The sequence below is a fragment of the Gadus chalcogrammus genome, chromosome 12 (assembly GCF_026213295.1).
Source record: "Gadus chalcogrammus isolate NIFS_2021 chromosome 12, NIFS_Gcha_1.0, whole genome shotgun sequence".
NCBI classification, from domain to species: domain Eukaryota; kingdom Metazoa; phylum Chordata; class Actinopteri; order Gadiformes; family Gadidae; genus Gadus; species Gadus chalcogrammus.
The window spans coordinates 26,502,552-26,526,257 of record NC_079423.1 but is presented as its reverse complement, the minus strand read 5'-3'; the positions used below and the strand labels follow the sequence as shown (position 1 = coordinate 26,526,257).

General features: G+C 45.7%; 1 protein-coding gene across 1 annotated transcript in view; it reads right to left on the bottom strand.

Annotated features, from left to right (window-relative positions):
• Window positions 1-23,706, bottom strand: part of sgip1a (SH3GL interacting endocytic adaptor 1a) — a 53,890-nt gene that overhangs the window by 3,522 nt on the left and 26,662 nt on the right. The window contains exons 4-26 of the mRNA XM_056603275.1: window positions 21,906-21,969; window positions 21,536-21,560; window positions 21,310-21,342; window positions 20,736-20,798; window positions 20,427-20,490; window positions 19,246-19,424; window positions 15,911-15,922; window positions 14,561-14,585; window positions 14,357-14,477; window positions 14,001-14,083; window positions 13,085-13,156; window positions 12,531-12,605; window positions 12,312-12,437; window positions 11,484-12,191; window positions 9,710-9,834; window positions 9,437-9,590; window positions 6,061-6,120; window positions 4,766-4,877; window positions 3,905-4,060; window positions 3,161-3,296; window positions 2,429-2,631; window positions 1,119-1,183; window positions 215-379 (exon numbers count right to left, since the gene is read on the bottom strand). Of these exons, the coding sequence (XP_056459250.1) occupies window positions 215-379; window positions 1,119-1,183; window positions 2,429-2,631; window positions 3,161-3,296; window positions 3,905-4,060; window positions 4,766-4,877; window positions 6,061-6,120; window positions 9,437-9,590; window positions 9,710-9,834; window positions 11,484-12,191; window positions 12,312-12,437; window positions 12,531-12,605; window positions 13,085-13,156; window positions 14,001-14,083; window positions 14,357-14,477; window positions 14,561-14,585; window positions 15,911-15,922; window positions 19,246-19,424; window positions 20,427-20,490; window positions 20,736-20,798; window positions 21,310-21,342; window positions 21,536-21,560; window positions 21,906-21,969 (2,826 nt within the window). The remainder of the gene's footprint in view (window positions 1-214; window positions 380-1,118; window positions 1,184-2,428; window positions 2,632-3,160; window positions 3,297-3,904; window positions 4,061-4,765; window positions 4,878-6,060; window positions 6,121-9,436; window positions 9,591-9,709; window positions 9,835-11,483; window positions 12,192-12,311; window positions 12,438-12,530; window positions 12,606-13,084; window positions 13,157-14,000; window positions 14,084-14,356; window positions 14,478-14,560; window positions 14,586-15,910; window positions 15,923-19,245; window positions 19,425-20,426; window positions 20,491-20,735; window positions 20,799-21,309; window positions 21,343-21,535; window positions 21,561-21,905; window positions 21,970-23,706) is intronic.

The following is a 23,706-nucleotide window of genomic DNA, read 5'->3' as shown; positions in this document are numbered from 1 at the left end:
CTCTCAAATTACAAGAATAAGGTTGGATGATTGGACTGGATCAACTGTGACCAGGTTTGTCTTTCCAACCGTCTCATAGCTATTCCTGATTGTCAAAGCACAGTGCCTTGCTGGTCTCTTGCCACTACATTATACAGGGGATACATGACGGGGGGGACAGACTGACCTGCTCATTCAAACAGGGTGGACAGACTGACAGGGGGGACAGACTGACCTGCGGCAAACCTCTTCTTGACCAGTGAGAAGCGGTAGCCGGGCCCGGCCAGCTCGATGTCGCAGCCCGACAGAGTGCTCCCCTCGCTGGTGAACTGCACGGCCAGCGGGGCCGGCTTGCTGGGGCCCTCCGACAGCCGGAAGCGGGCCAGCAACGAGCCAACACCTGGGAGGGTCGGGAGGACACAGGGCGGGGTTAAGAGATGGTTGAGAGGGGTTGGGTTTCCTCACCACTGGGACTTCAAGTAAGTATTCAAGTCAACATGAACCCTTAAGGCTCAGTTATGGTTCCATGTCGACGCAACGCAATGACCACGCGACGCAGTCGTGAACCTGTTTTGGTTCTGCGTCGGGTTTTAGTTAGTGGACCAATCACTGGCCTTAGTGCTGCGTCGCCTCGTCAGGCCCTTGCGCTGGAGGCAAGGAGGGTCCGCAAAGACATAATTGGTCCGTAAATCCATTAATCAACGACAATGTGTAGCCATAACTGAGCCTTTAGCTAATCAAGTCAACCAAAACAAACATAATTGAGTCAGGCTGTCTGTGGACACTGGACAGAGCCTGATCTATATGTGTGAAACCATCACTCTACCATCTACAGTACAAAAGGCAATGGCATGATTCCAGGAGTAGCCAACCACAAAGATACATATTTTTCCATAACAAATCGGAACCATCTTCAGACAGAAGAGGGCATCAGTGAACACATATGAGTTTGGCATTGAGGATGAAGGTTTTCATGCTCATATGGTGTTAGTGAGAGTGGGCAGCATATAGTGTAAAAAGAGTCTGATGTAGTCTGATGAATGTTCCCATGCAAAGGGCACAAGTTATTGTGCATGTTAATATGAAAAAGCAAGTTTGAAAACTTGGAATTGATCAATAGCATTTATCTGTGGACGCACCTCCGTTGTCAGACTTCTGTGAAATATCCGGGATTTTCCAAAGGATTCGTTGGTGCTCCGCATTCCTGTCACAGAGAAAGGGAAAAAGAAAACTAAATATCCCTCAAAGCCAGAGTAATCCAGTTTCTTATTTCTTATTCACTTCCCTCTGAAACCGCCAACAGGATAAGTAATGTGTCACTACTGCCTCATCAGCGAGATGTTAACCTTGCAAGATGTTCACTGCAGTATATCTCTTTTTTCCAATGGGCAATAATGAGTTCTGCATGATTTCAGAGGTTAGTGCACTGATAATACTTCACGTACCTCGCATCTGCTTACAGAGCGACGACTCGAGGAAAAAGTATACTTTCAACTGAATGGTTCTGAAGGATTGTGCTGACAGAAGCACTCTGCCTCGTCTATAACACCTGATGTAACTTTATCGGTCAGATGCCAGACTGACATTACAGGAGAAGAACATTGGCTTTTGGGTATACAATTGGAAATGTTGGCCATGATAAAAAACTAAACAATGGCTGTCTTGTACATTTATCATGATGAGCCCCATCCTGTTTTTTGAGAATAAAAAACATTCAGCAAAGGGCAATCTCCCTGCTTTACACCGGCTACCACTACAATAATTATTTAAAAGGGGACATATTATAGCACCAGGTGTGAGTGTGATTAGCATCTTGGTGGAGACTCCCACTTGTGATGTCAGACGAGGCAGATCAAAACGCCCTGTAATGGCTAATCACACTCACACCTGGTGGTATAATATGTCACCTTTATCTGTTTGCCTACATTCCCTCCCCCTCTCCGTCCCTCGTTGCAGTACAGTGTGCTGTGAGTGATGCGACGCGCCCGTTGGCCGGGTCCTCCTCCCGGTGTCTGAGCTGTGACACCTCCCCTTCCCGACACCCTTCCCCCCTCCCACATGTGTTTGTGATCCCTACACTGCCCCCCCTTAGAGGAGCATAGTTTGGGAATGACATTTTTTCCCCCTCGTTTACCCTCTTGTTGACCTTTTTCTTATCTAACGAGGGAGAGCATGTGCGCCCTGACAGTCTCTCCATCCTGTCTCCCCACACTGTCTTTTATGTTTCTTGGACGGGATGTAACTGGGAATTTCGTTGCTCTGTACTTGTGACATGTGCAATAAAGTATCTATCCATCATCTTCTGTAGTCTGAGACTTTGACACATGTACCTCTGATGTGGCAAGCAACCATTGGTTCATCTTGACAACAACACCACCCATCACAAACAGATTAGCAGTGTAAGTGAGTAAACCATTCGCAGTGCAGATGAGTGAAAGCCGGACTGTACCATTGGGCAGGGGGGAGCACGGCCTGCAGTTTGGACACGCCCCCGTCGACGGGGGTCAGGAACTGGACGTTGTTGAGGGCCATAGGGGTGGACATGGCGTCGCCGTTGAACTTGTAGTCTATCCTGAGGTCCGTGCTGGCGGCCTCACATCTCCAGCTCACGGCCAGGTTCAGGGGTGTGGACTGGTGACTCTGTGTCGACACCTGGACACACACACACACACACACACACACACACACACACACACACACACACACACACACACACACACACACACACACACACACACACACACACACACACACACACACACACACACATGTAAACTAACATTACAATTCATTAGATTACACTTACAGGGGAAACGTGTTTGGTTTTGTTTTGGACGGCCGGTCGAAAAATTAATTAACCAAGCATAATCAAAAGAGTGTAATTTAGTTGGTTTGATGCACCAACAGCTTTTCAGGAGTTCATTTCAAAGCTCCATTATCAAATGAATGCACCGATTTTCAACATATTTTTTCAATGGAGCAGACTCTGTCCAATGATTTTCAGTTTTGGATTTGCTGGTCGGTTCATGTACATTTGGGGATGTAACCCTCTATCGCTTCCTTCTGTACGGCCGTCCCTTGCGTCAATGTGCAGATCCGCGTCGTTTCTACAAGTTGTGGCGTGGGGGACGTGGTGTACTTGGAAGTGTAAACCCAGCGTAATAAGGTGCCCTGGGTTTACCTGGTACTTGAGCATGTCCACGTTATAGTAGGTGGCCTGAGGCTTCTGCTCGGACACCTTCTTCAGGTGGCTGATCAGGTTTGGCATGTTCACCCAGAAGTCCTTGGCATCGCCCTTGGCCTGTGTGGTGGTGTCGCTGGGTGGGGCGGGACACATCGAGAGTTAGCACAGCGTCTTGGTGCACTGTTGACTAGATACTATGCAATATAATGGATAAAATGGCATACGGATGACGAGCATGATGTAACCACTTCTGGGCAGTTACATCATCTGGATATCACGGTAAGTCAGGAATGGCAATGGCTTAACCAATAAGGACTTTAAGTACACCATGGGCTCATCCTTATTCAGGTTGCATTAAGTACAATGACTCATTTACATTCATATTTCCATTGGGATTTGGTTTAGATTAGTTAGTAGATTGTCATCTTTCAAGACCATGTTTATTAATGATGGCACATTGCTTTGACAGATCCCTTAATACAACAAACCAGCTGCCCTTTGGGGGATAATAAATAACGCAGCCAGTATCTATTATTGAAATATTGCGATATAGTTTGTACCATTATTGCTACAAAGCGGTTCCGACTAGTGCGGTTTGAGTAAAATACAACCTTTTTGGATACGCGAGGTCAGAACAATACACAATACAGCTCAAGAGAATCCAATGTGATATGACATTGGACCATGAGCGTGTGTATTACAGACACATGTGGGTGGCCTGGGTTAGAGTGGTGCCTTTACCAGCAGAGCAGCTGGGGGTTAGGCAGCACATGCTCCAGGCGGCTGTAGTTGGTTATGCTGAAGGTTAGCACGGCGGGACACGGGTTATTGGCAAAGTGCCGCGTGATCCCCGCGGGAAACGACAACACCATCTCGCCTATGATCTTCACCACGCACCTGAAAGAGCGAGAGAGAGAGAGCGAGAGAGAGCGAGAGCGAGAGCGAGAGAGAGAGAGCGAGAGCGAGCGAGAGTGAGAGAGAGAGAGAGCGAGAGAGAGAGCGAGAGAGAGAGAGCAAGAGAGAGCAAGAGAGAGCGAGCAAGAGAGAGAGAGCAAGAGCGAGAGCGAGAGAGAGAGAGAGCAAGAGAGAGAGCGAGCAAAAGAGAGAGCGAGAGTGGGAGAGAGAGATGTGTGTGATGGATGTGTGAAAATGAGGTACAGACAAATGGAAGATGTTGGCATTTCAATATGGAAATGCTCATATATTCAATATGTTAAGCTGCTGGGATTTGGATGGGCTGGCTTCGGGGCCAGTGCTCAAATAACAAAATAGATACAGAGTGTGGGATTACTTTGATCTAACTAATGGTTAATAATAATGATGAGGATGTTTCAATTGTTCTCCCACAATATTCATTTGATCAACATGGTGGCACGCTCACCGTTGAGTGATAATTGGAAGTACTCTCACACTATGGAAGCTGTGTGTCTTTGGAAACGTTTACACTCTATTCATGTCTCAACCGAGAAACAGACCAGATCCCCCCCCCCCCCCCCCCCGCCCCTCGCCCCCCCCACCCCCAGCTCCCACCTTGATCCTCTCTTGAACTGAAAGATGCATGGAGGTATATTGGGCGTGGGAAGTTGTGTGTTGTGGACGTACTTGTTGGTGTCTGCTCCTTTAAAGAAGGCGTTGACCGTCTCTGTGAAGGCAGCCGCCACGGGCAGTGTGTCCTGGGCCCCCATGGTGAGAGGGCTCGGGCCCCGGGAACAGCCTGGGGACAATCACAAATACTGGTAATGAGAAGACTACCACACACAGACACACACAGACACACACACACACACACTCTATAACATTGTCACTATTGACGATCAGTGTATGATATAACGGTTCAACTCAACAACCGTGGTTACATAGAATAATAGGGCGATATGATAAGGTAAGGGTAAGGATATCTGACATATTATGATATGATAGTGATCATTATATGGATAGAGTTACAGCCCTAGACTTAGTATAGCCTCACTCATCAATGCAGTCTCTCAACAATTTATTTTTGAGATGGCACAGCTGAAACAGAACATGTTTTACATGACTACATGTCCAATGTCTCGGCAAATTTTACTCAAGACATTATCATCCGATCTTTTCCTATTCAGGTGTATGCATGGGACACAGAGGGACAATTATCATGTAGAAAATGACATGGATGAAATGAAGGACAGAGACTTGAAGTGACAACGAATATTAGTGCCATTAAGGTGAGATGACTTTAGTGGACAGACAGAAAGAGAGGACGGACATTTCAACGTTCTTTCAATCCTAGTGTCCATATACTGAATAGTACAGTATATATTGCAGATTAACATTTTAATCAATGTTCCCAGTTATTCATCTACACATCAGGCTGACCGTGAATGCATAGGCAGCCAGAAGAAGAAGAAGTAGAAGAAGTAGAAGAAGAAGAGAGAGACAGAGAGAGATAACAGGGCCAAAGAGAGCTCCATGCATACTCCAGAGCGTGCTGTTAGAGTCGTGTTGACCCCAGCACAGCCAGTCAAAGTGCCACAGATCAAAGCCAAAGTCAGGGAGAAACAGTCTTAAGGTAAACCACCTGAATGTTAGTAGGAAACATGAAGAATGAAGAGTTTCCAGTGGTATGAGGGACAGCCACCGCAGATGAGATCAGAATGACAAGATACCAAGAGATGCTGGAAGAAGATTTTGAGAGAGAGAAAGAGACAGACAGAGAGAGGCTAGGCCATTGCACGGCCGACTGGTGAAAGTGGTTCTCAGCAAGGGCATAGAGATGATAGGTGAACAATGGCGGGATGCAAAGAAGGAGAAATGAATGGGGAGGGCAGGAAGGAGAACAGAGGAGGAGGCAGGGCCGTGGCGGGCAGCTTGCACATATGATTCTCAAGATGGCCCCGGCACATTGGAGGACAACTTACCTTCAAATGTTAAATAAAACTTCCCTCTGTCAAACCATACCAGGGACGGCTGGTCATTCTCTGTGTTGGGAAGGGGGAGTAAGGGGGGGGGGGGGGCAGGAGTGAGTCAAGGAGAGGTGGGGTGGGGTTGGAGGATCGTAGAGGTGGGTGAGGAGGGTGGGTGGTAAAAAAAAAAAAAAGAAGGGAGCAAGGAAAGTGGTGGAGGGATGAGAGGGAGGGGAGAGAAAAGGAGAGTAGTGTTGAGTCTCACATGGCACATCTGTCTCATGTCACGGCGGAGGGGAGTCGTACGGTATGGTAGTGGCAGTATGTGAGAGAAACAGACAGAGGGATACAGACAGAGAGAGAGAGAGACAGAGAGAGACTATGACGGAGACATAAACAGAAACAGAGACAGTGAGACTGAGACGGATAGACAGACAGAGAATGTGGAACTAAATGTTGTTTCTTGATGATGGACTCAAAGGTGTCTAGGCTGGAGTCTTATGGAGATGCCAGGTTGAGGGTGATGACGGGCTAGATGAAGGGATTTGTCCTTCTCAATGCAAACGTTTTTAATACAAAACCATCCTAAAGATCCAATGGATCTTGCTATGTAAAATAAAAAGTATGCTTTCTTCATATTAGTGTGCAGACATAAATATCTAAAACGTATTTTATACTTGAAATATAATATACATCATATAACATAAAATATACATCCAATTGACCATGGTCTATTATTCTCAGCCTAACATAAGCTGACCTCCTTATGTATAAGGCAGTGCAGTTGTGTCGTCAGCCTGTAGAGGTCACTGCTGAGATTGGAATGGAAGGCGGAGAAGACAAAGAAGAACGTTGTGACGCGCTACAACGAGCATTACTATAATTTAACCTTCTTACATAACAGACAATGGGGTCCTCACATGGACATTTTGCACGCAGTGAATTTGGACTCTCTCTCACGTTTGCATGAACGAGACACACACTAGCGGCGAGCCTATGCTACGTACCTTTGTACCTGCTATGCTACAGCTAGTGTGACTAGCAAAATCACTTAGTGCTAGCTAAAGGCAACACTGTCAAGATGGAGGACATATCAATGGGAGGCCCCCCGATGAGGGGAAGGGAGAAGGTGGCCAGGTGTGGAGACGAGGACAGGGGGTTTGAGCGAGCGGTTTGAGGTGCAGGTGCTGGGGGCGGGTGTCAAGAGGGTGAGTGGGTGTGGAGATGAGCAGGGGGGGGGATGGAGGTGGCCCCGTGGATGGGGGCCCACGTCGACACAAGAGACTTGGCTTGAACCCGAGGCGGCCCTGCTCTCGAGTGGAGGCATGAATAGCAAAAAGCCGTGGCCACTCCACAGCTTCATTCACATGCCAGGCTTCAAACGGCTGCCGCCAGGAGCAGCACTGGGGTCTCGTACAACGACAGGAGAGAGAGAGAGACAGAGAAAGAGAGAGAGAGAGAGAGAGAGACGAGAGACAGAGACAGAGAGAGAGAGAGAGAGAGACAGAGAGAGAAAGAGAGACGGAGGGAGAGGGACACAGAGAGAGCGACAAAGAGCAAGAGAGAGAGAGAGAGAGACGGAGAGAGAGAGACAGAGAGAGAGAGCAAAGACAGACGGAACATATGGAAGACCTTGTAGGGATCTCCAGGTTTAAAGGTGCGTTATGAAACCCTGAAAGCTGGCGCTGCGCTGCGTTGAAAAGAACACACAAGGTCTGTCGGCGAGAACCGGGAGACAAGATATTGCCATGGTAACGCGGGCAAGACCATTACAGATGCAACGTGTGTGTGTGTGGGGGGGGGGGGGGGGGGGTTGGAGGTTGAGAGAGAGAGAGAGAGAGAGAGCGAGAGAGAGGACAAAGACTGTCTGGTTGGGTAGATGAGAAAACTCAAACATTTTGTTATTTATACAATCCGGTCACGTCCTTTTGTTTTTTCAAAAATAAAGGAGACATATAGCAGGATGAAAGACAAGACTGTGGTATGTCTCGGAGACAGAGTAAAGATTAGAGAAAGAGATATACTCAGGGAGATACGAGTGTGTAAATGGCCCCATTGCAAATAAAACACAAGATGTGTTCCCTTCAGAATACACCTTGATCAATTAAGATATCCCACTTTAATGGAAACATAAAAATTTGTGTTGATGAATGCCTAAAGCTTTAACAATAATGGACCCCAGTAAAAATATATATTAGAGAAATTAATGATAGAGAAATCCATATGTATCCGATGCCCCTTAGACCAGCAATAAGAAGAAGTCTTCAAACATTAGGTTCAACATGTTTGAATGTACAAATGAAGACAATGACAGGGAAAAGTACAGAAACCACTGAATAATAACCTGCGCTATTATACCGCCGATGCATTCTGAGTAAAATGCATTAGCAAAATGTCTAACTGAACCAAAAACATCAAAACAAACACAACTTTAAAACCCCACCACTCTCACCACCACGCAGGGTGCACAGTTACTATACCTGCCAATGAATCAAAGTGTCTCTCAAACGTTGGTAGCTTGTCTACATAAGCATCCTCTTCTGATAGAGCCCGAGAGAAACAACAGACAGGACAGCACATGGACAAAGGGGTAAAATATAATAAAGAATGTCAGACAGAAGAAAAGAATAAAGAAGAATGAAGAAACTGATGAAACGAAAAAAGGTTACAAAAAGTAAAACCAAGACTTAAATCACAAATATAGAAAGAAAACCTCCAAACAAGCAATACATTGACATTGAGAGATCTTAAATTGCTTAAAGCTATTGCAGAGCTTGGAGAGGGCTGTTGCATCATAGGTTGACGGCACCCTACAGAACTAGACTCCCCTTTGCTTTACCAATTCACACGTTTGGTGTGTGAAATAGTTTATTCCAGTTTCACATGCTGGAAGTGTCTCTGCAACTTCAACAACACAGTTCTGTAGCCAAACCGAAGACTCAGGATCTCCTTTTATGGAACGTCCGGTGCAGAGGAAGGCTGCAGATGATTAATCTGCAGTGACTAAGCCACACCAATCTAGGGTACCCTCACTGTACATGTAACTGAAGTGACAGGACGGACAGTGGACATTTAATATCCTGCAAAAAAAAAATCCTACTAAAAATAAATAAAGCCAGCTGGATTTCCATGTTTTATATGCATGGTCAGTAATTGTAAAAAAACGCTTTCCTTTAACTCTGCAATCGCAATCATCTAATTAAACCGTCTCTTGTACTGTTTCAACAACAACGAAAATAACGGGATGCTTTGCGAATAGCAGCAAGATCCAAGATTGCACAGCGCAAAGCTCGATCAATGAAATCAAATCAAATCAAATGAAAACCAAATGAAACCTGGAGCAGGGAAGGCAAATGGAGGCGGGTGGGGTGGGGGGCAGGTGCACACACACCTGACACGGACACGGAGAGCTCTTTACCGACGGTGGGCGTGGTGGCGGTGCTCAGGGAGTTGTTGGAGGAGATGGACGAGGTGCTCTCGGCCCGCGCCAGGGGGGCGATGGGCGGGGGGCTGGCCGAGTGCACGGGGGCGCTGGACAGCCGACCCTGGATCGAGAGGGGGAGCAATGGAAGGCTCTTTACTGCGTGTATTGTTGCTCGTGTTCAGAAGGGTGCGGGCCACCTTTGGAGTCGTTGGAGTGAGGCCGCTTGCGTCTCAGACTCACCACATCCCCGGCAGCGGTGGGCTTCCCTGGGGGGAGTTTAGGTCGCGATGGGGGCCGGGGAGGAGGTGGAGGGGGGCTTGGGCTGACAGACGACGGGGTGGAGGGCCTGACCGGAGAGGAGGAGCCTAGGAATGAATTTTTTTTATCAAAGGACATGATTAAAATACAGAACCATACAAAATGTATAAACGAGAAGCTTTTCTAAAGCATGTCATTTCTTTAGACTGGACATGCATAAAGGGGGACCTTAAAGGGGACCTATTATGCTTTTGTCGACTTTTATGACCTGTAAACGTTGTTATTATGATTGATAGTCATGATTAACCATACACAAAAAACGATGTAGATTTTCGGGAAACTCTTCCTCTCATCTGGGCGCTTTCAGCATTCTCTGTCAACGCTCGGTTTCGTCCTTCTCCGCCCCCCCGCCCCCCTCCTTCCAACCCAACTCTGTTGTGATTGGTTACCTTCCTTGAAGCGCGCGCGGGCAGATTTGACCAGGCATATGGGGGCGCGGCAGGAGTACATCTACGTAGATGATTTCCCGGAAAGTGAATCGCAAACGTTGTCCCGAGTGTTTAGCGCTCTGCACAGGCACCCCAGACTGTCAGCAGGGAATACGTCGAAATGCATGTACGTCATTATTTGACACTTTAGTACGGTTAAACATGACTACCAATCATTATAACAACGTTTATAGGTCATAAAAGGCGAAAAAGCATAATAGGTCCCCTTTAAACCAGAAACCATGTTAATTATTGACACGTATATTCACTGACTTCATCTCCCCTAATACCATTTGGCAAACACTACAACAACTTCAACAGTCACTTAAAGCACATTCCCCCCATCAGTACAATAGACAAGTTGCTCCTGTGTGTGGAAAGTCAGTCCTTCATTCAGAAAGACAGCGTGGAATATTAACACCATCAAGGGTTCAGTTTTTATCAAGCTGACAGTTTTCCCATTGCGGCTCCCGTCGGCAGAGTAAGAATTCCTGCTCTGATGCGAGCTGGGATCAGCTGCCTTGTCAGCAGAGTGGCTCAGTGTACTAGCTTGGCTCTCTCTGTATTGTCTTCATGGAGTGACCTTTAGTTTGGTTCAACACAATGTTGTGCCTCCGTAGATTACAGGGGGAACTGAATAACTAGGAAGAGTCTCTGCCTATCTTGCTCTGCCAAAATGCTACTCCAAAATGACATTGATTTGTTTGACATTCTTGTTCCAGTTCTCTTGGCAGTATTGCAAACCTCCGGAATTGAGCCAACTCCAATACTAAAAGAAAAAATGAATTAAAAACGCAATAGATGTGTGGTATTTCACCTTTGAATTAGGATCAAACTCAAGAGGACCTGAAGTTCAGTGAAATCGTTACAGTAGGCACCACATGAATGACAACAACTGTTGTATTACACCACAGTGTAATACAACAGTGTTGGACTTGCTGTAGCATCTAAAGCATGATATTAGCTAACCCCAGAACCACAGGGGTTCTGTCTTAGAATCACAACAAACCACCTTTTTTGCAATATTCCGAAAAGGGATACTACAAGAAAACATCCAGTAGCATCCTGGAAGTAGGATGCTATTAGCATCCTACATCCAGAACGAAGCACCAACCAGAATGTTGTACCGCTCACCAGAGAGAGAAGGGGGTGGCAAAAGCCATTCTGGGTAATGTACAAAAATACCACACAGGAGCACGAGCAGAAAGAATCCTGGCAGGAAGAGCGCCTGACAACAATCTGCAAATGCAGGAGGCGGAGTCACTCACCGCTGGCCGTACCCGTGGCCCCGGAGGTGGGGCCTGGTGAAGAGACCACCGCGCGGTACGTCGGCGGGGGAGGCGGTGGAGGCGTACACCGGCTTCCCTGGCTGGCACCGCCGTGATCTTTGGGTGAAATCGGTCCTTCTTTGTCCCGCGCCAGCTCGGGGGGAGCGGCCTCCGGGCTCTGGGGCTGTTGATGTCCCCCCGGCGGAGAGGGGGGCGGCGGCGGGACGGAGCACACCAGTGCCTCTGCCGCGGGAGGAGGGGCGGGAGCAGGCACTCGGGGAGCATCGGAGGCTTGGGGGGGGCAAGAGGCCGGGGGTGAGGGCAGCAGAGGGGCCGGCACAGCGGGGGGATGAGGCGACGTGGCCGGGGGAGGAGTGGGTTCTCGGGGGGCGGGAGGTGGAGGGGAGGGTGAGGATGGAGCTGGGTCTGCAGGGGGGGAGGAGACGGAGTCGGGGGCCTCTGACGGGGGAGGAGAGCATGGCAGGGCGGGCAAGGGCTCTTCTTGTGTCGGGGCTGGGGGGGAGGGAGGTGGCTGCTCCGCCGGGGGTGGTGGAGACTCTGCCGCAAGCAGAGATGGCGCCGCTTCCGCTGGGGGCGTTGTTGCGGTCGGCGGAGGAGGTGATGGGTCCAGGGGAGGAGGGGAGGCGGGGGGAGGTGGCGCTGGGTCTTCAGGAGGAGGGGAGGTCTGTGGAGCAGATACTGGGTCTTCTGGAAGAGGAGGGGAGGCTGGTGGGGTAGGGGCTTTGTCTTCGGAAAGAGGTGGTGGGGAGGAGGGTGGTGGAGGTGTAGGCTCCTGCGTAAGGGCTGGTCTCGCTGGGGATTTATCACTGAAGCAGACCCACTGGTCGCCGGTGTCATCCCCGATAGCAGAGGAGCCCTCCTCAGGCCCAAAGATGTTGTCCAAGTCCGCGAAAGAGGGCTTGGCGATGGAGTCCTCAGCTTCGCTTGGCACTTCTGCAGCGGACAAAAAAAAAATAGAAAGGTACTTGGATCAAATTTCCAGGAGAGTGTACCAAACATGTTCATGGAGATAAGATGGTATCTTACCAGTACCGAATGGTGAGGGAGGCCCGGTCGTAGGTGGGGAAGTTGGGACGTTCTTGGGGGGAAGTGGAGGTGGTGCTGCAAGGATACAGTGGGGCATCGTTAGCTTGGCTGTTCCATCTCAGCACCCATGCATAGTGTCACCCAGCTGAAGCTGTGGCTACGCAGCTGCTTAGCAAGTACTTGCACTGGTCCTCATTTCAAGGTTTTAGGTGAAACCTTTGCAAAACGGACACTTTAATGAATGTTTGATGAAAGACAATAACCCATGCGTGGAAGACACCAAGCACCACGGTATGTTTATAAGCATGCCAAATGCAAGGGTGAGGGTGTGTGGAGGCCGAGGGTAGGAGTCCAGTCACCAGATGTCCTGAAATGAACAGTTAGAGATGACACTGTACCATATCATTGTTCTGATGGCTAATGAAATGGAGGGGTTGAAAAGTGCACTGTGAAGGTCAGATGGGGGGGGGGGGGTCACAGGGGCGGGTGGATGGTTCTGTGCAGTCATTCCGAGTGGAGCGGTTGCAAGGGGGGGGTGATGCAGCTTAACTTACTTCCTGTAGGGAAGGGTCTCGTCAGAGGTTCTGACAGAGGAGCCCCCCACATATCTGACTCAAACAGAACCACTTCATCCAGGGGGCCAGAGGGACATAGGGGGCCATGTTAGTGTTAAGTCACCAGCTTACTTTGCATTTTGCACATTGAGAACACGATTCGGTTGTGGCAATCTGCGACTTCATCGCTAGTGGCCGCCTCAATTTGACACCCTGCACCTTGAAAGGTTGAGTCTGTTTTGGGGACGGTATGGGGGACTTGCGGACTCCACACACAGTAAATACTGAACTTTGACAGACTATAGTGGAGGACAATTGGCATCATTTTCTGTTATTTTCTAATTGACTTGACTAACTCCAAGATGTATATCATTAGCTTATATGAACATTAGCTGAAGACTGACCTTTTAACAAGTATCAATGACACGAGAGAAAAAATAATGTTCTCTCTGAATAAAAGTATAAAAAGAGAGTGCAACTGTGTTCACATTAGTCATGCTTCAGAAGGTGGTTACATAACATAGCTCTCGACAAGGCTGCCTGGCTAAATCCTGCTGGATTTGGTGCATGACTAAGGACCAAATCCACCGAGAATCATAAAACAACAGATTGTATGTGGTTAAAAAGACCACTAGAGAAAAATATTTGGCAAAGCTTGAGAATATTTTCTTAATTTATACAAACAATAGTTCTCATGTTAGCTTAAAAGGAAGGCATAAGAAGAAATACTGAGGATAGAGAGACATGAAAAAAATACAGTTTTGCATAAAAAAAACGCGTTTTCTAGATCGTATTGCTACATGCTCCTGTAACAACTGTCCAAACTGGTTAAAATATCCGCAGTGGAAAACCACGTGAAAAAGAAACCTGTGAGCCCACACATGGAAGTAAAAGGAACAGAAATTAAGAGACTCACCTTCAGTTTTCTGTTCCCCGAAGGCTGAATCAAGTGGAGGCCCGAATAGCGCTGTGGCATCTTCTAGTACTTGTGTCTGCTGGCTGCTGGGAGAAAGAAGAGTTAACCTCCATCTTAGTTCCAAGTCAATGAGAGTCAGCTAAGAACATGAATAACCATATTAAATAGGGAGAGATTTTATCCAACGTCCTTACCTAAATACACTATCGAATACAATCCTCATAACCTTTTAAATAAACATACTAATTCAAGTTGCCTTGTAGGATGGCAATAATAGGCAAATTAAATATTCATAAATAGTAATTCTAGTTTTAATTAAAAAAATAATAATTGAGGACCAGCCGGACAATGGCTACCTTGGGGGCTGGGGGACAGGGGCTGGCGCGGGGGCCACAGCAGGCACAGTGGGTACAGCGGGTACAGCGGGTACAATGGGTACAATGGGTACGGGACGTCTCGGCCTTGGGATCTCCTCACCTGGAATCACACCAGTTAACACTGCATGCTATTGTTAATCGCAGTAGTGACAAGTACAGGATTATGTCTGCAAGGACACTTACCTGAGGTGTTCCGTTGCAACACACCCTGTAATAAGGTAAACAGAATAGCCAAAATAATTATTCTTTATATGCTGAGGAATCAGATAAAAGTGCGATGATATCTGAGCTACAATGCAAAGACAAAAAAAAACAGAAATAAAGAGAATGCATCCTACAGGTCAAAACAAGCTATCAACATAATTAACAGGAAAGTTGACTGCGTTTGTAAAGCTCGATGGTGCACATTGTCCAGCCGCCAAGGTCAGGAGAAGAGCTCTTGCCTCAGGATGACTTAATCAGATGAGACAAAAGGAACTATCTGCTTAGCAACCATTTCCACAGGGGGAGGCAAGACTACAGCGCACACAGGAAGATTCGGTTCGGTCTGGATAAAGCGCAGCAGTAGTAATAATTGCCATTTACAGACAAGGATATGATCGCCCGTCTAGGCATGTACCTCAAGATCATAAGCACACTATTGACGGAGCACTTTCACTTTCCCTCATTACATATTAACAATGCTACATGAATGACAACAGCACAAACAAACAACACAAGCTCTGTAATGAGTGCATATCGAGCCATCTGTGAGCTGAGAAGAGCAGGCAGGAGACGGAGAAGAACGAGAGAGGTTCGGTCGTGGGCTGATGTCACAAGTGATATCCTTTTAAAGCATCAAGTTCTAAAGCATCACAGAAACAGGACAGAGCGAGAAAACGACAGCCAGAGAGGGAGAGAGGGAGAGAGGGAGAGAGGGAGAGAGGGAGAGAGGGAGAGAGGGAGAGATGCTTCAGCAGCACTGATAGCTGGACAAGATAAGGAGGAGGATTGCGTTGTCAGCGAGGAAACCAAATCACCAGGAGGTGCCATCAACCACCCTGCATAAGGGCCATAGGTGAAAAGCAAGCTTTCCACGTGACCACACACATAGAGAGAAGCGGCATAAATACATAGCAGGCTTCAGATAAAGAAGACGGACAGAGACACGTACAGAAGTGACTATAGGGAGCACATTGAAAGGGTCCGGCGGTCAAAGGTTTAGATTTATTATTCAGAACACTACTCAGGTGGCTGGCATAAGGCCTACTAGGATCAGACCTTGGGTATACACGTTAGACTGCTTACTGCTGATCTGGGAAGGCGATGCAAGAAATTGCGACAGTTTGCGCTTAGCATTAAAATGGGTGCAGAATGCTCCCCACGTATGTTTCCTTTATTGCGTAGGAGGGAACACTTTTGCCCAATCGCCCAACGTAAATGACCTTTCCTCAAACACAAGATATAAAGCAAACAAAGGGTTTGGAAAAACATTGATATATTAACCCTCAAGAAACCCCCTGGAGAATTGAAGGAGAGAAAATCAACACTTACCGGGCTACGTCTCTGTGACCAGCAAAAAGGAAGAGAGAAGAGATACCTGGTCAGAGAGTGACAAATCAGTCAAGATACATTGTATGCTTCTGGTTAGGAGGAGGAGGAGGAGGAGGAGGAGGAGGAGGAGGAGGAGGAGGAGGAGGAGGAGGAGGAACATGGAGAGGGCCTCTGAAGTCCAGCCTTATTAAGACAGGTGCTAGTGGGTTTGTGGGGGCAGATGGTGTAACCATTACTCGGTTCAAAGATTATGAGTCGTATTTGTATTGTTTTAACCATAATCCTGCTGTTTACTGCCTCACTTGCAGGATTACAGATTTCAGGTACATATCTAATCACCCAGTAATTAGATATGTCTATTACTCGGTGCATGTCTTTAGTTTTTTCCTATAATATATGGTTGTTCATATATATTATTTATATTTTAAAGTATTTATTTAAACTATTATACTATTCATTGATGTAATGTTTCCTTTTCCTATCTTCTTTTCGGACATTCTGCTGGTTCTCAATTAATCTCACCCCTTTCGTACATTTTACACCCAGCCCTTCTGTACTTGGCCATCTATGCAGTCAGCCATGTGTCATGGCCATGATGTAACAAGGGGGCAGAATTTGGGGAAAGGATTAATCTGATTGGATGTATTTTTACTGGACATGCCAATGCATGGTTGTTTACAAAATTAAAGAAATATGATCCAGTTCAGTACTAATCATGCAGTTCCAATAAGGCTGCTGGACATCCATGTTCAGCAAATACAGAAATCATAATATTGTATGGTCATTAACAAATGTGTGGTTTTAATTACATTTTATAAAAATCCTGAAGGAATCAGCCATTAATTTATATTTTGTCATCAACTTCAATAAGCAAAATAACACCCATGAACAAGACATAGAATAGAGACTAGAGAACTATATCTCACATAAGTAATTGTAAATCCCTGCAGTCCCTGTAACTATTGGGTCTAATCTGGAATCTCAGTAGCCCACAATCATTAAAGCGGAGGTTGAGACTCTCGACACTAAAGCCTAACATAGCACTCACGCCCAACACACACTGACACACTGAGTGTGCGCAGAGTAAATCTAGAAGTAGGACTTGATGATGGGCATCAAGTTCTACTTGCAATGAGGTCAGCATGGTCAAATCAGTCATGAATAGGACTAATAGTAGCATGCACAACTTGTACATAAGAAAAGACTGTGTTTGATACATTTGGTCGGTGTATTTCAAGCAAACACAACAACAAAACAACAAAACAAAAACACAAGCAAAACACAAACAAGGATGCATAATAAGTGCAAACAAACGTGCAAGGAAAATGCTTACCGGACTCCTCTACAGAGGTCAACATCATTCCAGGTAGCAAAGAGATAAGGGAAGAAAATGCATTAGAGAACAGAATGTGTCTTACATTTGGCAATACATGTTGCATATGTAACATTATAGATATATAATAAGATATAAATAATATCTTGGAATTATATAGTGCCCCAAAAGTGATCTCGGGAAAATAGATTTAAAACCGTTAAGTTCTATAATTAAGCACACATGCACAAACAGACACAACACACATACAAAAGCTCACATACACACCCATGAATTAATCATGCAGAATAAGCCATGTGCGACAAAGGTCTTTAGCACCAATACGTCACATTAGTATGTGATTAGTATGCACATTATCTACGTCAAATATGTTTGTATGTGTACAGCAGCACACCACTGCGGTCTTCCAATGACTAGAATAGGAAAACCAATACACTTCAATGATAAACACTTAAATGAGAGGTCCTCATTCAAACATCATGTCAGGACAAAACAAAGGGAGGCCCAGCAACCACCAACCCAGTGAGAAAAAGGGTTGCCGTTTGTGGTGCTTCCCGGAGGAGGTTAACCCTGGGTTACTGACACTGTTCTCGGTAGGCTGCTTTATGACCACTCGGTAGCCAAGGTGACCTGGGAAAAGCATACAATGTGCCGGCGAGCGATCCAGCTGTGTGTGCAGCTACAAGGGGTACTTGATAGCTCTATATAAAAAAGGCAAAGTGAACCTGGAGGAGGGGCTCGGTGAAGAATAACAAGTCCTTGGCTGCAGGTTTACCATGGCATATTTTTGCCAAACATTTGTTTTTTTGGCGAAGCAGCAAAGGGACAACAAGACAAACTACTACATGCGAGCGGGAAAGTTTTTTTCCGGTTTGGCTCAGAATGTTTGGAATGGACAGCTACTTGGGCAGTCTAAAAGCATCACTAAAGTGACCCAATTGAAGGAAAATCAAACAATGCTGTCAATGGAAACGTGAAATACTGTGAAGAAGATGCTCTTCACAATCCAAATCAATCAAACTATGACAACACGGCTAAGGATCAAGTTCTGCGACGGAACTAAATCGAAAAAAGAAAAAGAAATGTGCAGGTTTTTCATTCAATGAAGGCACTTGAGGTTGTATCATTCTCAAGTTAGCAGGTTCAGAGACTGAATGACTAAATTATGGAGGAGCACAGCTTAAATGACCACAGACACTGTGTGCAGCCCATAAACAGCCCCTGTTCACCATGCCTACTTTCCAACGTTAATTATTCAGAGCAGGGCTGACACTCAAGCCGCCCTTGCCTCTTTGGTGTTGGAGTTAAAGCAACTTTCCTACGATCTCGTTGCTTTTACACATTCTTGGGGAAAATCCGATGGCGTGTTTAATTCTTACTGAGCACATCGACCTATAAATTTGTATGCTTCTGGAGATAAGTTGCCAGATGGTTTTTGATGCAGGGGGCGGCTTTCTTAGTGTTGCAGCATGCTGAATTAAATGGGGCTGCAGCGAGGTCACCCATAGTGCCGCACGAGTAGCAAAGCCATGAGAAATTAGCTTGACTTACCCTCATTAAATGGAAACGCATTCATATTTCACAATGGGATCCAACTCAAAAGGAATTTCATTTGATCAGATCCTTTTGTTACCATCTACAACTGAGTGACAAATCAGTCCATCCTAATTCATGCTTATGACATTACGTAAGAGCTGAAACCAAGGGCACATTCTGAGCGTTACCCTTTCAAAACTTTCCATAGCACGGCAGAATATGACTTATTATGTCCTTATATTACAGCACTGACATAAGCGGCATAACCAGTCGCCTGACTCTTGTTGATCATTTGCAGAATCAACCATTGAAAAGAAGCATAGATAATGTGTGTGTACATCCCCAAATATCAACACAATACACAGCACACATACAACATATGATTCACATATCAACTCCACACATCCACAATGGAGGTTCTCCTGTAAAAGCCGTGTCCACAGCAGCAGCGGTAGGGGCTACTCACCATAGGTGATGGGGACAAGGCTATGTTGCAGATGGAGGCCTTGAGTTGGTCTACAGAGGGCATCGCCACGGGGCAGTCGGACGGCAAGGGCTTGATCTTGATCTTGAACTTCTTGCGGTGGTCCTCGTCTTCCTCGGACTCATCGGAGGAGAAGAAATGGGTCTTGACTTTGGGGGCAGGTGGAAAGGGAAACGTTAAGGACCGAAAGTGGTAATCTGGTTGGAAACTGCCCAAGGCATTGTGATTGATATAAAGGTGAAATGGTTTTAAGCCAGCCAAGCTAATGAATGCACTATTGCTGCTATCTCTTTTACCATTTCAAATTGGAAAAAAATGGTGCACAAGTCAAAACTACCTAAAGAATAGCATAACACCTTTATCGCCCTTTTAAATTAAGTGCTGAGCTTAATGTTGTAGTTATGGCTAAATTCTCAAATAGTGTGTGTGTGTGTGTGTGTGTGTGTGTGTGTGTGTGTGTGTGTGTGTGTGTGTGTGTGTGTGTGTGTGTGTGTGTGTGTGTGTGTGTGTGTGTGTGTGTGTGTGTGTGTGTGTGTGTGTGTGTGTGTGTGTGTGTGTCCATCAATGCCTGTCCAGTACTTGATGCTGTAAGTCTGTCCATCAAGTAATTCCAGGGAGCAAACCATCATCCCCCTCATAACAAACAGTTGGCCTGGGCACTATAAAGCATCACTTTCACTCAATACTGGCTGGCGGTCTGGGATAACCATGTATTGATTCTAGCCGAGCTCCAGATTCAGGGGAAATAAATGCACTTTTAACCTCTTCCCTGTGACTCACTGTTCAAGTCCGGGGATATAAGTGTACAATTAATACGGACCCAAAATGGTGCTCTATGTTCTAGATTGGATTTTGATTTTTCACTGAGAAGAAATGCATGAAGGGCTATCTTTATTTATTATCTCAATTGCTTTGTCAATGGACGCACTGACTTGAGCTAGCAGATGGTCATGATGGTAGCAGAAATGCCCCTCTGATAGTTCAGACTAGCCTTGAAATATAATATATTAAACACGTTGAGTTCAATTCTAAAAGAGGCACCCAGCGTTTAGTGGGGCTGTGGGGCATGTTAGAAGGATGCATTACATGGGGCTCAAGTGACCTGCCAATGACATGCCATGCAGTACACATAGAACACATCCAGATAGATGCCATGAGGATATCTGCTGCTTCTTCCTCTTCGTCGGGCCTCAAGCTGTAGCCCTCTTCGTCCACCTCCGGAGAGTTCTGCAACACACAGCCAAACACATTAGTCTTCACAGTGATTGTGCTAGTGTTTGTTTTGTTTGTGCATCTTTGTAATGTTGATCTGATCCAAGTCTTTTCAAAGTGTGTGAAAAAAGGAAAGAGATGTCATCCATCTTGAACAAAATAATATTACATTTTTTTGGAGGCCATTATTTATCTTAATTGTATATGTCAGTGCTAATGAGGTAAAAGCCCACAAAGAATCACCATAGGATTTTACTTACATATCTTTCCCAGTCGATCTCTCCACTGAAGCCGTTGGCAGAGCCGTTGGACTTCTTCTGGGACTAATAAGACAGTACAATTACAACCACACCAAACAGTGTTTCTCTTGAGGGCTGCTATAACAAAACAACAGAGTCTAGTCAACAGTATGATGAGAATGTGGCTTTGAGGGAACTATGAATTTCACATCATTAAACAATCTACTACTTAAGTTGTTTGATGATCTAATGATTTTAACAATTTCAGTTAGGCTTCAGAACAAGATGCCAGCCATTACCTAACTGATAAATGAAACAACAGCACTTCCCTCTTTTGGAGGGGTAAGTATTGAAGCCCAAATACTGCAGTTACAGATGAGTGATGAGACTATCACTACTGTGATTCAATACATCTATAAATTACTGCATGTAACTCATGCTACCTTCATCTACCATTATCACGTTTATGCTCGTCTTGAATATCCCATGAAACAAAACTGTGTCACATAGGATTTTCTTACACAGCCTTTATTATGCTAAATTGACCTAGGGACATTAGTCTATCCTAAAAGGGTTTCTAATTAGAGTTCAGTACCAAGTCAGACTCTGGGGGCTCCTGGCTGGTCAACTGGATGAACACGATGATGGAAAGCACAGTGGAATGTCATTCAAACGAAAGACGGCCAAGATCGTTATATCATTGGTGAACACAGAATATATATAGACAGTTCTAAACATGCTGCAATCACTGAACTTGCAAAATATACTGGCACAAGACATTGATTGCCGTTCAGGTGGTGATGAGGAGTTGAGTTACTTACACCCCCTTCTCTTTCTGGGGACCCCCTGTGTAAAACAAAAAAAAAGAAATGAAGGGGGAGTGAGCAACATTAAATAAACATAATACGCAGAATGAGATTAAACCACTATCACACTGTGGCGGACGGAGGGCTAGGACAAAGAAAGACTAGATTCTATGAACATTACAGAGAATGGGGAAATGTTTTGCAGGTATGGGGTTAAAGAGATCATGTCTGGAAAAGTTGACCAAATAGATCATAGTATATCACCTATGCATAAATGACCAGTGAAAACATATATATTTGCTGCATAATACATGCATCCGCCTCTACAGCAGCGAAGCCTTGGTATTGGTGAACTGCCAGGGCAGACGAGGAAGACAAGACTCACGTTGAGTCGTTGTCCTTCTCTTTCTTCCGCATTCCGAAGGCCTTCCTGGTACGTTTTTTCAATCCTGAGGAGCAAACAAAGGAGAGAGGTGGGGCTGAGTGCCTGTGTGTGAGGGTGACCGTGACCAACACAAAGTATACATCTTGTGTGTGTAAATGAGGATCAGGGAAGAAGGACCAGTCAGCGAGTTACAGGCTGTGTTTTTCTGTGTGTTATTGAGTGACTACACGCAGCGTGAAGGCAAATTATATCCATGTCAGAGCTAAATCGGTTCACGGACAACTTTGGATCAAAGTATTCGATTTTGTCCAGACATAATGTTTTAATAATCTGATCGTCCTTCAGAGAACTGTCAAAATATAAACCTGCAACGTACAAAAATAACCTTTGCATCCTTGACAACAGAGTAAACAACAGGAGGCCATTTAGCGAGGCGCCAGATCTTCAATTTGAGTGATAGGAAGTCTGGGCAGAGCCAAAGACGGTCAGTAATGGGGGGGCTTGAGTAGAGGCTACGGCACCCTGCATGTACATGCGTGGTCAGACCCATTGCCAGGAAAACAGAGGTTGAAAAGCCTTAAAGTAAAAAGAAAAGAAGGAAGTGTATTTCTACTCCCTTCCTTCACACTCGTTTAATAAACCTACAGATCAATTTGAACCTCATCATTAACAATAAATTGACAACATATTAAATTAAACATAATGTCACGTGAAATTCCAGTTGCCAGACATTCTTTCCCAAAATAAAAGCCCAGTTGCAATCCTCCATGTTCAGTGTCATTATCCAGTCTCTCATATCGTCATTCCTTCATCTCTTGGCCTGTTTCTTCGCTCAGAAAACACGGACATACAGCCACAGATCAGCAACCTGATGCTGCCTCGCTAAATACAACACCGCCCGCTCAGCTCATGAATAAGAAACAATGGCCGAGACAGCACGTTTTCTGAATGTATGATGATTTACATTTCCACTCTAGATTGTGCATCAGCATGGCGAAATGGCCCATCGCTCCGTAGGAAGACACGGGGGCCTCATCCTGAAGTACTCTCATTGATGCAGCAACACGCACTCCCTGCACCCAAACGCCGAGACCTACTTCATGATTTATGTTTGTAGAGTTTTCTAAACACACTCAGGGCTTCATGTCTGGTGAAAGCAATATTATACAAATACATACTCAAGTGAGGCTTTATTTTCGTCTAACACAAAACTACGAGCACAATGTGCAAAAAGCTGAAACAGAGGTCTTCCGTTAGGGGGGATCCCAGAGGAAATGCTAACGTTGTTAGCGGCGTCTCGTGATGACACTAATGTAATTGCAGGGAAAGCCACAGGATATGGAGATTAATACAGGTTTTGGAGCTTAACACAGGATCTGTAGTTAAACACAAGACCTGAAGCAGAACACAGAACTCGAGGCTTAACACCGGATCCAGAGCTAAAAAACTGGATCTGGAGTTAACCACAGGATCCGGAGCTAAACACAGGATCTGGAGATAAAAACACGATCCGGCGCTAAACACAGAAAAGCTCAACTTTCTCTCGGACGCAGCAGTCATCCGCTGCCTTGACAGTGCCCGTCACGTCCAAAGGTATCACTTGGTCGTGATGTCAGTGTGCCTCGGAAAAAACTCTGAAGTGACAAAATGAACGCCACCTGCACATGCAGCAAAGTGGAACAGAGTGGTTACATAGTGTTTTGGGGAGAATGGCAAAAACAATGGATTTTACATCCTTTTTTCTCGAAATTGGGGACTTATTTCATTAGCAATGATAAAATGAAATGGCATAGATTTTGGG